Source organism: Diplotaxodon limnothrissa, linkage group LG1 (assembly GCF_057381915.1).
Source record: "Diplotaxodon limnothrissa isolate DT_005_m linkage group LG1, D_limnothrissa_male_GT1.1, whole genome shotgun sequence".
In the NCBI taxonomy this organism is placed as follows: Eukaryota; Metazoa; Chordata; class Actinopteri; order Cichliformes; family Cichlidae; genus Diplotaxodon; species Diplotaxodon limnothrissa.
The window spans coordinates 35,360,495-35,378,045 of NC_140596.1; the positions used below are offsets into that span (position 1 = coordinate 35,360,495).

General features: G+C 40.0%; 1 protein-coding gene across 1 annotated transcript in view; it reads right to left on the reverse strand.

Moving 5' to 3' along the window:
* prmt3 (protein arginine methyltransferase 3) overlaps positions 1 to 17,551 on the reverse strand; it is a 60,652-nt gene that overhangs the window by 20,753 nt on the left and 22,348 nt on the right. The window contains exons 11-12 of the mRNA XM_085357746.1: positions 12,370 to 12,448; positions 1,871 to 2,058 (exon numbers count right to left, since the gene is read on the reverse strand). Coding sequence (XP_085213872.1) covers positions 1,871 to 2,058; positions 12,370 to 12,448 — 267 coding nt within the window. The remainder of the gene's footprint in view (positions 1 to 1,870; positions 2,059 to 12,369; positions 12,449 to 17,551) is intronic.

The following is a 17,551-nucleotide window of genomic DNA, read 5'->3' on the forward strand; positions in this document are numbered from 1 at the left end:
TACATGTGCCTTCTTGAGCAGAAGGACCTTGCAGACGCTGCAAGATTACAATCCATTACAGTGTAGTGTTTCTGATGGTGTAGTTGGTGCCTGTGGTCTCAACTGCCTTCAGATCATTAACAAACTTCTCCCGTGTAGTTCTGAGCTGATCCATCACCTTTCTCATGATCATCCTCACGCCATGAGGCAGGGAGACTGAAATTGTTTATATTTCTTCTATTTCCAAAAGGCTGCACCAATATTTGTCTAATCAAGCTTCTTGCTGATAGTCTTGTAGCCCATTCCAGCCTAGTGTAGCTCTACAACCTTGTCCCTGGCCCTTTGACAGCTCTGTGTTCTTGGCAATGGTGGTGGAGATGTTGGCATGGAAGAAACTGTGGACAGTGCTTTAAGCATACGAGTTGAGATCTGTAGTATCTGTAGTTAAGTGATTAATTGTAACCTTTGGGTACACAGCCAATCTGTGGAAGCCAGAATTCTGGCTGGGTAGTAACTTTTATGTAATGTGTTTTTTGATTTGTTTGTTTGTTTATGTTGTTTGCATTTTTTCTCTCTCTCTATTAAAATTAAACTATCATAAAAATTAGAGAGACTGTTAATTTCTTTGTAAATGAGCAAACTTACAAATTTCCCCTATTGTATGTAGCAAACATTGTGCTTTTCTTAAGAAACAATTTGGAATACCAAGGAGCAAAATGACTTCTTAAGCTATTTATGATTGGAAACAACTGCATAACATAAGGCAGGTTTAAAGGGAGCAAATTAAACATTGCTCAGATTGAACATTGCTATCTCTTCTCACTGTGAGTAAAAAAAAACTTATCTGCTTAGCTGGAATATATAATTCCATGAAAGGGCTCTCAATTTTCCGGAGTAGCAGCCAGCTTTAATGGAATGTTACTGGATCGTATCAAAGGGAGGCAATAGATGGGAGTCCTTGTAATTTGGGCAGAGGGGCTGTCTATTTGTCACTGGAGGGGAGAAACTATCGATTAGAGGTTTCAAATTCCATTACATCAAGTTCTACCCTCATTCATCACATTCTGAGATGGGTGGAGGACACGGTACTTAGCAAACAGGCCAACTGGCAAAAAAAAATCCCACATATAAAAGGTATTAGAGAAAAGAGGAAAGAGCAATCCTTCTGAGATATATCCACAAAAGGTGTTCTTAGATATGAGACTCCTTGTGTCTTTATCTGCATATTCTCTGTATACCACTCTCCCACCAGCACAGCTAAAACTACTCTGTCCTCAGTGTGCTGAGAGCAATGAAGTTTCCTTAAGAAGAACTTAAACAAGGATTAGACAGATCAATCACCCAGCTCTACAGCATCACCACACACACACATGCACATACACACTCAAGCTATAAGGCCCTATCTCTCTATACAGCTAACTGCAGCTCTCGTTCTCTGTCGATTTTTTAACTGCCTGAGCCCTGAAGACTCTATTTCTCCCATTTGTGTGTACAGGTGTATTGCTGCAGAACATTTTTACTTGTTCGTGTCATCAAACGAAGACAAAATTGAATATCTGATCTCTAATCACTGCAACACAAATAAGGCAGAACAATAAAAAAAGTCAAAGTTGTAAGCTTGATCAAAAATATCTGTGCAAAGTCAGATAAAGAGAAAAAATAGAGTTTAACTTAAAGAGACAAAAAGTTTCTAGTAGTTATTTTGGTTGACAAGTCACGTTTAATTATCTACTGTGTGTCCAGCCAAAAACAACCCCAAATAAATACAGAGACAAGCCAACCATTCAGGTTGTATTGTCATTTTATTTGGTAAAGGACATTACTTTTACTTTTAAATATCAGCCTTGCCACTGGATTTGCAAAGGAGCTACACAGAAGGTTGAATGTTTACCTGTATGACTGTAGGTTCAGAGATGAGTGTGTCTGCTTTCAACACTTCCACCACAGCCTCTGGCACCACAGCCTTCTTCATGCATGTCATGTTAAAGCCATATACATCATCCCAGAATGCAATGCGGTCTTGATGCTTCTGTACATCACCCACAGCTGCCAGGCTGATGTTACAAAGGTCTGGGTACACTGTGAGGAAGCGAAACAAACAAATGAACAAAATTAGTAAAACAGCATCACCACTGTTTGATCAGTAAGCCTCAACACTCACATCCAGCAGAGAAACTGCCAAATTTGGGCTAAAGTCAAATAGCCAAAAACCAAAACAAAAGACACTTAACTTATATCTCTTTTCCATAACATGAATATTCCTTCAAATCCTTTCTTGACCTTGTAAAGATTGACAACAGTTGCTCATCCTTCAGCACATGCATACTTTCTCTTCCTGCCCACTTTGAGCTTTTTCATCGATCTATTAATATTTACTTTAAATCTTGCCTATATTTCAGCTTTCAGACTCTTTGACTGATGTAATATTGCTTAAGGATGATGATAAAGGCACGCAATAGAGCAACACTAAAAATGAGGAGACAACTACGTCAAATAGAGATTAAATAAAATATTCTTTCTCGCTTTTAGTTTTTTAATGTAGCTATTGATCTTTGTTTACTCATCATACATACTGCTTTACAGAAGGCACAATCTCATAAATACTGAACTATGAATATTGTAATAGTGCATTCACAATATACAACATACCACGATGTAATACTTTAAAATACAAAACACAACATCAATGTGTGAGGATCTTCCTGTGATGGGTGGTGCATCGCTTTGGTAAGGGATGGTGCTGTGTACCCTATGAGATGCAGCTGAATTGACCACTTGCACTTATAGTTGTGGGTGGAGTCAGCGGAATTGATAACATTTGGTATAAGAGAGCAAACAAATAGAAATTCCCCAAATTCTTATCATGGTTGCCACTTAGATCTTTTTGAGTATTCCCACAACTAGTTCGTGAGTCGTTGCTGGAATGATGGCATTCACAAAGAGCAACACAGTGCTGGACTGAAAACCTCTTTGCAAATACTTTATTTGCAAGCAGATTGCTGTGGTTGCTCAGAGTTTTTGTGGAAGATGAAGACTTGTCTGCAAGCACTCCTAAATTACTCTTTCACCAGTAGTGAAAGTATGAAAAGTACGATAACAACCAGAAATGGAGACCGTCTACCTTCAAAGTAAAATCTCTAAAAAGTTGTTGGCTACAGTAATACATGCAACTTTTACTTTGAAGGCGGATGTTCTCCATTTCTGGTCTCAATTGCACTACTTCCAAGTTTTACTCCTGCTCGGCTACAGGGAGTGCAGAATTATTAGGCAAGTTGTATTTTTGAGGAATAATTTTATTATTGAACAACAACCATGTTCTCAATGAACCCAAAAAAGAACCCATTTGGCACGACTTCCCACGACTCTCCATCCTGGCAAAGAAATATCTTTGCATCCCAGCCACAAGTGCCTCATCAGAAAGGGTCTTCAGCACTGGTGGAAATGTTGTCAACTGCCTGCGTGCATCCCTGAAGCCTGATCATGTCAATAGGCTGGTGTTTTTGGCTAAAAACCTTTGAGAGGTTGCAGGAACCATGTTTTGTTGAGCCATTTTGAGATTGTATGGGACTTGGGCCTACTAGTTTTTATTTATTTCTTATAAAAGTTACTACTTTCAGTGTTTCACTTTATTTTTGTTCAGGCAGCAACTTTAGTTGACATACTTCAATGTCAGTTTGATGCAATTGTGCATTGTGTGGCTACACAGCTTGCCTTGATGTTTGGTTATTTGTATGCATAAATACAGGGAGTGCAGAATTATTAGGCAAGTTGTATTTTTGAGGAATAATTTTATTATTGAACAACAACCATGTTCTCAATGAACCCAAAAACTCATTAATATCAAAGCTGAATGTTTTTGGAAGTAGTTTTTAGTTTGTTTTTAGTTTTAGCTATTTTAGGGGGATATCTGTGTGTGCAGGTGACTATTACTGTGCATAATTATTAGGCAACTTAACAAAAAACAAATATATACCCATTTCAATCATTTATTTTCACCAGTGAAACCAATATAACATCTCCACATTCACAAATATACATTTCTGACATTCAAAAACAAAACAAAAACAAATCAGCGACCAATATAGCCACCTTTCTTTGCAAGGACACTCAAAAGCCTGCCATCCATGGATTCTGTCAGTGTTTTGATCTGTTCACCATCAACATTGCGTGCAGCAGCAACCACGGCCTCCCAGACACTGTTCAGAGAGGTGTACTGTTTTCCCTCCTTGTAAATCTCACATTTGATGATGGACCACAGGTTCTCAATGGGGTTCAGATCAGGTGAACAAGGTGGCAATGTCATTAGTTTTTCTTCTTTTATACCCTTTCTTGCCAGCTCTCTGACCTTTACCAATCCAGCCACGGGCCCATCCTTCTGGCCCATCAAGACTCACTCTCATTTCATCAGTCCATAAAACCTTAGAAAAATCAGTCTTGAGATATTTCTTGGCCCAGTCTTGACGTTTCAGCTTGTGTGTCTTGTTCAGTGGTGGTCGTCTTTCAGCCTTTCTTACCTTGGCCATGTCTCTGAGTATTGCACACCTTGTGCTTTTGGGCACTCCAGTGATGTTGCAGCTCTGAAATATGGCCAAACTGGTGGCAAGTGGCATCTTGGCAGCTGCACGCTTGACTTTTCTCAGTTCATGGGCAGTTATTTTGCGCCTTGGTTTTTCCACACGCTTCTTGCGACCCTGTTGACTATTTTGAATGAAACGCTTGATTGTTTGATGATCACGCTTCAGAAGCTTTGCAATTTTGAGACTGCTGCATCCCTCTGCAAGATATCTCACTATTTTTGACTTTTCTGAGCCTGTCATGTCCTTCTTTTGACCCATTTTGCCAAAGGAAAGGACGTTGCCTAATAATTATGCACACCTGATATAGGGTGTTGATGTCATTAGACCACACCCCTTCTCATTACAGAGATGCACATCACCTAATATGCTTAATTGGTAGTAGGCTTTCGAGCCTATACAGCTTGGAGTAAGACAACATGCATGAAGAGGATGATGTGGACAAAATACTCATTTGCCTAATAATTCTGCACTCCCTGTATATATGTGTGTGTGTGTATGTATGTATATATATGTATATGTATATATATGTATATATGTATATGTATATACAATAATTCTGCACTCCCTGTAGTAGTTAACAAGTGTTTGTAGACAAGTCAGCATCTTCCAACTAAAGTTGACTGCGGCACCCTGTCTGCTGATGCTACACCCTGTTTGCAGTCTATTTCAGTCACCTTTTTCGCTCACTATGTGTTTATACACCTCGCTGTATTCAGTTATTAGTTATTATTAATCTCTGGCTCTCTTCCATAGTGTGTCTTTGCCCTGTCTTCCTCCCCTCACCCCCAACTGGTTCCAGCAGATGGGCTCCACTCCCTGAGCCTGGTTCTGCTGGACATTTCTTTCTGTTAAAGGGCAGTTTTTCCTTCCCACTGTCACCTAAGCACTTGCTCATAGGAGTCTGTGGTGGGGCATGATCTGCGCGCCAGCTGCAGGGGAGACAGATGCACCTGAGCGACATTCGCAATCACGCCTCGCCGGCATAAAGAGTCCGTACTGGATCCCCATGTGGTTAAAAAAAAAACAGGATAAATCCCGCAAAAGCATTTTAAACAGTGATATGCCCCTCCTCAGTTGGTAATGCATTTAAATTGAATTTAACTGTTGCTCTAATTTTCCGAACAATACAAAACACACTCCAGTAAAATAACAGCATCAAACATATGTATCACTGTCCACAGTTTTGAAGGACACTGAATCTGTATCCTGAACACTTGGAAGGCTGCCCAGACAACAATGAGAGAATATTCTGGGATTTTATTTACTCCACTCAAAAGATCATTAATCACAACTAAAGGAGAGAGTGAAAAAATCTGCTCCCATAAATGTCTGTTCTCAGTGATGAGACATCCTTAATGTCAGCAAATTTAATAACTCACAAACTATTCAACAAATTTAATCAGAGAACGCCTTAAGATCCTGGGGGTGTGGAGTTTTGCATCAATTTCATGAAGCTCCTTTAATGACTGTATCCATCACATGTGCACAAAACACTGGCCTGATTACCACTTTGTCCTACTTTCATTCTTCACACTTTACTTTAATACTAAATGGCTCAAGACAAAGGGTGTGGACACACATCCAATTCCAAAACCATGGCTAGCCTCCACTCTTCAGAAACGTTTCCCACAAAAATGAAATTCACTCAAACTTTCAGTTTGAAAGCATAAAAGAAGTCAAGTACTAATGCTTTATCTCCATTAAGTAGCAGCACTCAAACTGCACTCACAGTTCTGTGCACAGAGTTCCCTAAGAAATATCTTGTCAAGAAGTTAGCATTGTGCACTGGATAACTTCTGTCCACCAACATCTAAATATTACTGCTGTCCACCAAGAAACTGCATAGGAAGCATGAGCATCCAAAAAGACTTAAACTTGTGAGATTTGAGACACTCTCCTGACAGTCCAAGTTTTAATGAGTCAAGTTTCTCTACTGCACAAATTACTTTACAAAAGAAGAGGGAAAAAATAGTTAACTAATTTTCCCCTTCAAGCAGACACAAAGACAAAAAAACACAACAACAAAAAAACACAACCAACAACTTCCTTCTGTCCATTATCCCTTTCATTACTTTAGGTGCTAATGAAAGTTCCACAGCATCAATAACAGTGTTAGTCTGCCTGCACTTGCCTGCTCTCGCTCTCTCTCTCTCATTCAGCAGCAACACTGATAACTATGCTGTGTGATAAAGAATGAGGGAGAAAAAGCTAAAATCGGTGTGATCCCAGACTACGACTGATTCATTACTTGTGGAAAAGCAGATTGAGGATTGTTACAGAAACATATGAAATGGTAGCCTTTTGAGGCAATTTAAGATTGTGGTGTGACCCCAAAACTTTAACTGACACAAAATAATTACTGATAAAAAATAAGCACATTTTTAAAATTATTTTCCAAATTTTTTTACAATATCCTGCCGCCTCATAGGAAAAAAACTCTTATAAGATGTATTATAATTATATAACACTGTCTATCAAATGAACTATCTGCATCACAAAATGAGCATTAAACATGAGTTAATGTCTTGTCATTGTATTTTCACATCTGAATAAATTTCTTTGGATGACTAATATGCTTGGTGATTAAGTTAGAGCTGAGATGCTTGAAGCCATTGCTGTTCCTACTGTGAAGCAACATTAGTCAACACTGAGGCCTAGGGCCTAAACTAGAGTTCAAAACACTCATGAGGATATAAAACTACTCCTGCTACTAGTAATGCAAGTATCAGCCCCTGTGCTAAAGACATCTATAACAAACAACCAAAAAATAAACAATGTTTAGTACCTAACTAGAGACCACCTTGTGACTCAAGCCATGATGGACATACATCTGGGGTTTGTTTTGATGTCAACTATATACCCGTAAAGAGTTTTTGGTACAGGATAGCTGTTCCACAGACAGACATATTAATGCCTGCCAAAGTACTCAAAGTCACCTTTGAGGTAATCCCTGCTACAGTAGGCGTGTCCAGCACTAGACTTTGCCAAGGGGACACACACGCACAGACACACAAACGCACGTCCAAGGACACAAAGGTCACACTAACATTATCTTCATGTCACTTATTTCTCCTCTGCAACAAATACAAAGTGATTAAAAAAAATTTGTATGATGAACAATCACAGGAAAAACAAACTCTTTGAGTTCTAAGATTTTATATGTCACGACATAATAAAAAATAATCTGGTTCTTAACAGGTCTTAAAATCAGATAAATACGACTTCAGATGGCCTGCAAAACATGAATTACATCACGTATTCTTTATTTCACAATTTCTATAGGAATCATTTCTACATGGAGAGGTGCCGCAATCAAATGCACTTGATTAACTGATCATAGGCAAGTGTGAGCAGCTCTTTGAAAGCAAACTTTTGGTGTTTTTCGGTTTGTGCGTCTGAAGTATTCAACACAATGCCAAGGAGGAAAAATGTAGTGCAATGATCTTAGAGAAGCAAATGGGGCTATAAGGCCATTTACAAACAATTTCAAGTCCATCGTTTTATAGTGAGAAAGATTATTCCCAACTGAAAAACATTCAAGATGTGTTCCTCTCTTGCCATGAGTGGACATCCCACCAAATTCTCCCCAAGGTCAAACTGAGCAATTCTTAGAGAAACTTCTCTTCTCTCTGAAAACTACATGGTAGCACAGCTTAGGTTTGCATCTGAACAAACCACAAGATTTCAAGAACAAAGTCCTTTGAACAGACGAGATCGAAGTGACGATGTTTGGCCAAAATGCACATCGCCACATTTGGGGAAAACCAAACACAGCATATCAACACAAACACCTCATACATGCATGGTGGTGGAGAGGTGATGATTTGGGCTTGTTTGCAGCCACAGGAACTACGCAATCAGTGACTAGACCATGAACTCCACTGTATACCAGTACTAGTATTAAATTTGAAGCCATCTGTCGGACAGCTGAACTTGGATGAAACAGGGTAAGCGCAACAATCACGCAATATCCTGTGCTGCTGTTCATCTCAGGATGTATCTCATTTTAGAACCTGTAATGAGTAGGGATGGGTATCGTTTAGGTTTTATCCGATACCGGTGCCAAATCTGTACTTTTGAAACGGTGCCGGTGCTCAAACGGTGCTCAAACCGGTGCTTAAAGAATGGAGAACACAAAATTGGTCCAAAAACCTCTCATGTTCAGCTGGTTTTTGTAAAAAGACAACAATGTTAGCCTCTTCTGCAGCTATAGGGGATTTATGGCATAACTCTTGGCTGGAAGCAGTGCTTAAACAATGGAAAAAACACAAACTTTGTCCTAAACCTCTCATGTTTAACTGTTTTCCACTTTTTCTTTGGTCATTTTAGCCTTTTTGGCCAGGGTGAAGGGAGTATCTGCCATCAAACAAGAAGACAGCCGCATGTAGCTATGATGATGTTTGCTAGTTCACCTTACATGCATTAATGTAATAACGTGGTTAGCCTACTCAACGTAAATTACACACGAACAACATTAAGCTACTCGCCCAGAGAAGAACGGCTGCTGCTGCATCATCATCCGTCATCATTTCTGCTACACTGGCAGGGCTAGGGGCCAGGACTCTCCTCTTCGTGTTTTTGGGGGATGTTGCTAACAGGCAACCCACCCGCAGTAGATGTGCACGGTGTGAGGTCTCGCAGCAAGCTATAAAATACGGCGCATTTCTGGGCTTTTAAAAAAAACACGCTATGCGTCTCCAGGTGTTTCATCGGATTTGAGGTGTTACCTCCTTTGACAGTATCACAGTATCAGCTTAAAGCACTTGTTGCTGCTGAGTTTGCATCTTTTGCTGTGAAGTACAGCCAGACTTTGACTGGTCCTCCTTGGGCATTTTTAATCTCTAGCTCTGCTCTAAAAGAACGTACGTACCTGGCCCCGCCTACTATCCTCGGAAACGTAAAATGATTGGCTAGAAGTGTATCACAGCTCAGGAAAAAAAAGCACCGAAATAAAGCACCGAAATGTGCGCTGCTTTTCGGTCTGGTTACTACCGTTTATGTCAGAACCGGTGCCATCATGGCACCGGACACCGGTACCCATCCCTAGTAATGACAATATTTTTGTTATTATGTCCCAATATGCAAAACCCTAGAATGAAGCAACACTTGGAAATGATGGAAAAAGGACAATATTTTGAGATTTTTTTTTAACATAAAAACAACATGAAACAAAATCAATTTATCAAGTACTTTATGTAATAAAGAAAAGGGTAAAGAATAAAATATTATAAGCAATGGATTGTTTAATTGTAATATACGTGTAATGTGACAAACCTGGCCTTGTTTTTCCTGTGAAGCATATCATAAACTTTTGCACAGAAGATATTTATAGATTTAAAATTATCACATTTGAATCATTGTTGCTGGCATACGTGTTTGTGTTCAGTCTCACATGACCTTCGACCCACCAGGCTATAAAATGCGTGAATGGATAGTGACAGCTCAGTGATGGGTATCTCATGGCTTCTCATTATTAGCTGAAGCCTGCCTGTGACCCTGTGAGTGTCACTATACCTAATGACTGTGCACACACATTTTCACCAACACATAGGCACGTAAACATTGGACTTGTCACTTCATTTTACTCTGATTACTGAACCGAGTTAGGGCCAGGTGAGGGGAGAGGTGCTGATTGGGCAGAATCTGGACTGATGGTCTGAGAGAAAGACTGAAAAAGAAATGAAGACTGAGAGATGAATGGGCAAAGGAGGGGGTATTGTGGAATAGCTGAGAAAGAAACGTGCCGGGGGGGGCGTCCCCAGATTCATGGCTTTGACATCTGCGTCCTTCTCGACTCACTGCTCGCAGCCCATTTCTCATGCCCCCTCCATGCCTACCCCCCCACCTCTCTCTCCTTCTCTCACCATCTCCCCCATTGGTCGGCTGTGAATGAGGGAAAGACGGTGTGGGAGGGAGCATGGGACAAAACAGATCCCTTTTCCCTGGACGCTGTGCTGCGCCAGGCAAGCAGGGACACATTTAAGGATGAAGGGGAGGTTAATGTAGTGGGGAGAATGAGAGAGCTGCTGTAACTCTCTTCTAATGTAGCTTAAACACACATACAGCAGCAGTGCTGCAGGGCTGGACTAATAACTCAGCTAAGACGTGCACACACACTGAAAATCTTAAAACAAACTCGAGAACAGAAGTTGATCAATTTAAGGTGACACAACAACTTTACTATTGCCAAATACTGGTAAATTTGAACAGCTTAAGGTGCTGTCTAGCTGTACTTATACAGAATATTTGCAGTGTTTATTTGCACAAATACTGCCTTGGGGATGTTTACCACAGAGGGAAGCCTCCACTCATATTACTGTCACAGGTAACTAACTTCTTTTTAGTGTCTGGCACCCTGCATACCAAATTAGCCGGCTTCATAAAGGCAGAAAGCCGAGTAAATCATTAGCTCACAATCTTGTCCAGGCTGATCAGACTGTAGTTTATCAAATCAAACATATCTGAGAGAGCCAAAAATGAAAAAGCATGAAATACTTTTATAACACAAAAATAATTACCATCATTTGTCCCTCCTAGCGTGTTTTATTATTCATTATTATTATATCTAAGCAATGAACTCCTAAAAACTCCTTTGGGAATAGTGAAGCCACAATGGGAGCAGGGAGGAACATGCTGCTGGAATTACTTTGTCAAAAGTAACATGCAATAACTTGATTGAGCTGTCTGTAGGTAAGTGTAGAAGATAATGAACTATGAGAAGTGCATTTATGGGAAAACAAAAGTCACTTAATCACGCTGCTGTTACATGCAAGTAATCTAAATGAGGGTACCTCGGGTTAACTTTGGATTTTATATCCTGTTGATGACATTACAGACAGACACTCAAATGCTCCACTGCTTTAAGTCCATGTTGCTGTCAGATGTTTTTCTTGTTTTTGAGTGTTTTCATTTGACATTCTGCAGTTCTGGTGGAGCGACGGTTCAGTAGAGGCAATGAGAGCAGCTTGTGCTATGACCATAAGGCCCTTAACGACCATACGTTATCTTGACCTTTAAGCTTTGCTTCACGTACTTCAAACGTTCACTTGTCTGATTTCTCTCACTAACAGATCTGTCTCTATACGCATTCTGGCTGTCCCTCTGTGTGTGTACATGTGTGTACATGTGTGTGCATGTGAGACCTCGCTCTCATTTCCCCAAGAGCCACTAAAGGCACTGTGGTGGAACCGTTCTTTAGCTCCCTCACATTTGGCACATGTCATTAAATTGGGACTTTGGCAGGGGTGGGGTGACCTGAGAGAGAGGTCTTTCCATGTGTGTCAGGCTGTAGTTTCCATTATAAGGTCCAATCATTTTGACCCAAATATCCTAAAAACACCTAACCAAGTTGCTACTGAGGCAAAAATCGAAAGTTTGGAGGCCAAACTCTGCATCAATGTGTACCATCTGACATAAGTAAAAAATAGAAGGAAACCAATCCAAACAATCCCTGTTAATATAATAGCCACTGATGACTTCCATTAACTGGCTGACACTGATACGTCCACAGTAAAATTAAACTGGCCTGTGAATTCAATTGCATCCCTTTGGTCTCAGTCTGAAACAGGAATTACAAAGTTACACACACACACACACACACACACACACACACACACACACACACACACACACACACACACACACACACACTCAGTTTTGAGTGATTAACACATTCGCATGCACTCCCATTTCTCTGAAGAACATTTCTCAATGTAATCCTATCATTAGCCTAACAACTGGCTGTGATGTAACCATCCTTTCTGCTGTCTTGATCTTGTAATGATGACTTAACGCAACAGAAGATGTGACGTACCCGAGCCCCCGTCAGCCAAGTAGAGGTCTCTGGCATACAGGACAGAGTCCAACATGGATTCAAACAGCAAGAAGTAACCCTAGGAGGAGAGGAAATACACATCACTATCCCAACATCTTAAAGTTAGAGTTAGGGGTTAATGAACAAAAAAAGAGGTTAGAACATGTTTCTCAAGGAGTTCATGGCAGGGTTATTTTTTTTAATCTGACATGGCCATGACTGTGAATCAAGGGATATCTGCAACCCAGCATCCATGGATCTGACCTCGGGTTGACCTTGTGTTCTGCTCCAGTAGGTGGCACATTAACCGTGGTATTATTCCATTAATGCTGAAATAGATTTTTGTCCACATCTTATTGGCTTCGACCTGAGTGGCAGATACTGCTGACAAATGGCCTTTTCCACCTACTGCCAGTCCAACCAAAGGATCAACCAATCAGAAAAGCCTGGCCACTTCGGTATGTTATTTTTCAGCATATGATTTGGGCGGGTTCAAACATATGGGGAGGTTACATCTCCATCTGGGATGTTGAGGCAGAGACAAATCAGTACATGCACATCCTGTAACTGATGATCCACGACAGTCTTTTCAAAGCTGTCAAAGCATTGACTGACTTTCTCAGGAATGAAGACGCCCATGACTGCTTTCAGATCTGTATTTTAAGCTCAACATTTTAAGGCTTACATGCCTGAGTTTGTCTTTTACCAAGTTCAATTGTGCTGTGATTTAACTGATGGGCAGTTTAATATTTCAGAAATGGCTTGCTAGCACTATAGTGAAGAGTCCTCTACAAGTGAGACAGCTGATTAAATCTGTAGTGTGAACTCAATATGATGGAAAAACTTCTGGAAAAAACAGACTGATTTATGTTTAAGAATCCAGTATCTCTATATTACCTTCAGTGGAGGGAAAGAGGGACAAGGAGAGGTGAGGTCCAGGACAGAAGATAAAAAGTGAATGAGCGGTGTGTGGGTTAGTAGGCATGTATGATTAAGGACAAAACAGAGGGGAAGAAGACAGAGTGATACTGAGGAAATGCAGTGGCCGGCACATTAGCAACTCACTGAGATAAGAGCCTTATTATTCAAATAAAGACAATCTCTCGCTGGAGGTAGAAGAGAGGGGGGGGGGGGGGGGGGGGACAAACAGGGAAACAGCTCTGATTTATAACTGGAACTCCAAAATCGTCACCATCTCTGTCATGGGCTGACGCTGATAATGATGACAGTGATGAAACAGATATAACCGTCACATCCTCCACAAGGAGATAAACAGAGAGATTGTTTCCCTTTATCAACACTACACCAGTCTCAAACCAAAGTCAGGCCTGCGGATCGCCTGTTTGCTGACTGTTGTGGTCCAGTCAATGTCCTTAGCTGCAGAGCGAGTCGTTTTTAAACCCCTTGCACAGAGCACACTAGTCTTGTAATTTAGAGCCCAATTTCACGGGACACTGGTTCACTTGAAGGAAGGAGGACATAAGAGAGAGATGCCTGAAAGCAGTCACACCTTGTTTTTATCATCAACAATGCTCCAAAATTACTGACCCCCACACCAACACCACTGCCACACCGCTGGCCGCTTTGCATGTCCTTCCAACATCAACTACCACACCTCCCTAACTTATACATCTGCATAGGGCTGGGCCATATTATACCGTTCACGGTAATACCGGTATAATGTTAGGCAACGATAGGAAAATGAAATATCGCGATAGAATGGGAGTAAAACGCGCATGCGCAGTGCCTTTGTTTTCATACGCACATGGCCGATTGTTGAGTGAAACAGATGAACCAGAATTGGTTTGTAAAAATGGTGCAACTTCCGTGATGTGGAACTGGTTTGGTGTTTGTCCGTCAGATACACAACAAAGCACATTTTTTTGCAGAACATGCAAGCGGCCGTTGTTATTGTCATATTTGTCGGACTAAGATGCTCTTAAATCTGGGAGTAATCTGGGTCCTAAACTCCGTATGCTTCAGGTCAAACAACACTGCAGCATCACTTAGAGTTAAAAACTGTCTAAATTCTTTCATCTTTAATAAAACGATCAGCATTGCTGCTTTACCAGGTGTAACTATAAAGTTTAACTTCCAGGCATCCATGAAAACAAAAGTTATTACATTTAACGGAGTTAGAAGTTAGCAGGAAGCTAGCGGAAGTTAGCTCGCTAGTTTCGCTAGTTACCTAAGCATGATATTGCATGTTCTGACTGAGAGATTTCTGAAAAAAAATCAAACGTACAGCTCTGCTATCACTTCCAACATAAATGAAGACAGGAAACTAAACAGCAGTGACGTTTGTAGGGTTACTGAAGTTGGGCTAGCTGGTATATAATGATGTGCTACGTGATCGCTAGCGACACAGCTATGTTAGCATAACATAAACAGTGAAGCTGGAGGACCAACACTAACACTTTTCCACTTATAAAAGTTAACGTGAAGGTTCTTCATGGTTAGAGACAAATGCAATCGCATGGCAGGATGCTGTAAACGGACCAAACTTCAGTCAGGAGAACAACTGAGATAATCCATCCACAATACGAGGTTAGTCATTAATATACTGCAGCAACATGGGAATAGAGCAGCTGCCAGAGAATTCAACATTAATGAATCAATGGTACAGAAGTGGAGGAAGCAAGAAGAATGAGTTTAATAAAGTTTGATTTATCGGACTGCTTTGTTTCGCTTAATGTGCCTTATAATCCTGTGCACCTTATGGTCCGAAAAATACGTACTGCACACTGCAGTTTAATGTTGCAAAGCACCTCTTTTTAACTTCAGTGGATATTATACATGGTTATGCTCAGGATATGTCAGCCCATTTCTACTGGAAATGCCTTTTGGTTAAACTTTTAGCAAGGAATTTGCATTTGCACTGTTACATTTTTATAAAGCTTTAATGTACATAAAAACCAGCTTCTTGTTTAAGTGAAAATAAATGGAAGGTTGTCTTTTTGCGCTAGTAATGTTGTGGAGTTGTATTTTGTCTCGCATCAATTATATCGTCGGTTATATCGTTATCGCAAATTTTCAAATATATATCGTGATAAATATTTTTGGCCATATCGCCCTGCTCTACATCTGCACAGCAAAATCTCCAGTGTTAAATTAACACTGGAGAGTGTCTATATGGGTCCACACCTCTGAGTGTTAAATACAACACTGTTGAGTGTTAAATTAACACTTTTGACAGTGTTATATGTTTAAAAGTAACCTAGTCAGTTTTGAAGATTAACAATGGCTAACACTGAGCAGTGCTGATTTTCTAACACTGGAATATTTCTAACATTTTGAGTTATTTTCCAGTGTTAGAAAATCAGCACTGCTCAGTGTTAGTCTTTGTTAATCTTCAAAACTGACTAGGTTACTTTTAAACATATAACACTGTCAACAGTGTTGTATTTAACACTCAGAGGTGTGGACCCATATAGACACTCTCCAGTGTTAATTTAACACTGGAGATTTTGCTGTGTGCGATGTTAATGACCAAATAATAAAAAATACATGGAGACACTGGTGTATTTCAGTTCACACAGGACAATAAGGCTTCAGTATTTAGGTTTGCCTGACAAGAAAACTTTAAGCAACAAGAAGCCATCGGTGAACATGTGTTAAAAGTTATCCCGGGCTATTAGTAAGACAATAAAATTGTATTATGCAGCATATGATGGGCCTATAACAAGTTAAAAGCCAGTCAGTGAAGATTATTCACTGTAATCTGCACACTAACTTAGCGTTTACCTTCCCAGAGAAGTAACTACATGTCCCTGGTCCACTAAGTAAGGATAATGCCTCAGTTAAGTGACTTTTAATAGGCTGCAGCTTGCTCAAAAAGCTAATGCAATAGCTAGTAATCTTGCAGTAAATGCTGTTTCTCTTGTTTTCACAGCTCTAACAAACACTGTATAGAGTCAACCAACTCTGAAACATTCTCTTTCCTAGATTACAGTGGTAACAGTTGGTCAGGATTTAATAGCTCCAAGAGCAACACGATTCTCTGTAATATTGTAGGGTCTTTGCCTTACAATATAAAGCGTCTTGAGGTGACCGATGACCAAGACTTACAAAATAGACTTAATTTTTTATTCAATAACCAAAAGCGAGTGACTGAGACCATAAACGTAGCAGAAAGGTGTTTACAGTGGTAAAGTCAGAAAGCTGTTTTCTCGTAGACTTCTATAGTACCCAAATTCTTTTTGTAACCACAGCTAATGCCATCTGGTGGCCTTCAGATTGAATACAGGCTTTAGGCACTTCACATTTGGTTAGTTTTGGGGTTTTTCTTTGTACCTGGAAGCTACATCCATTATTTTACACACACAAACACACACAAATTAATGCTACATTAAGTCTGCATTAGGTCTGTGTGACTGTGGTTAAAAAATTTAGGCAACTTGCATTTCATACTTTTATACTAAACACGCATGTTAATATGTATCACGACTGGAATCTATGCATGTTCTTTCCTATTCAGCTGCTTCTCATTTTCTTTCAGTTACCTCACGGTTTACAAACCAGGCTGGAGACCATCTCTGTACTAAAAACAGATGAAATTGACATGATCTCAAAACAAGTTTTCTTTTACAGCCAAAGTTCTATTATCTTTATTTACAGCACATAAAATGAGTATTGAACACATCTCCAATTTTCTAAGTAAATATATTTTTTAAAGTGCTACAAAAGCCTTTGTTGGTAATGACAGCTTTAAAACACCTGGAGAAGGTAGTTGCATGCATTGCTCAGGTGTGATTTCTTCCAGTCTTCAAATCCTGAAGGTTCTGTTTTCTATTGCTGTTTTTTTTTTTTTTGCCTGTCCCGTTTTGCTCTTTTGCCGTTTATTGCTGTTTGCTATGTATCTGCTGCCTCTTGGTCTTCTTTTACGTTCTTTTAATGTAACCTTTCATTGTTACACTGATGACCTGCAGCTTTATGTTCCTCTAACCATTGGAAATTGTGCTGAAGTCTCTAAACTAGAACCTTGTCTATGTGCAATTAGGGGCTGGTTATCGGATAACTTCTTGCTGATAAGACAGAGTTGATGGTCATTGGACCACAAAAATTTCAGCACTTGTCCCAAAGTTTCATCTTGAAAATTGATGACAATGTCATAAATTGCAGGGACAAGGTAAAAAAAACTTGGGCGTGTGGTTTGACATGGTGCTCTCCTTCGAGTCTCATG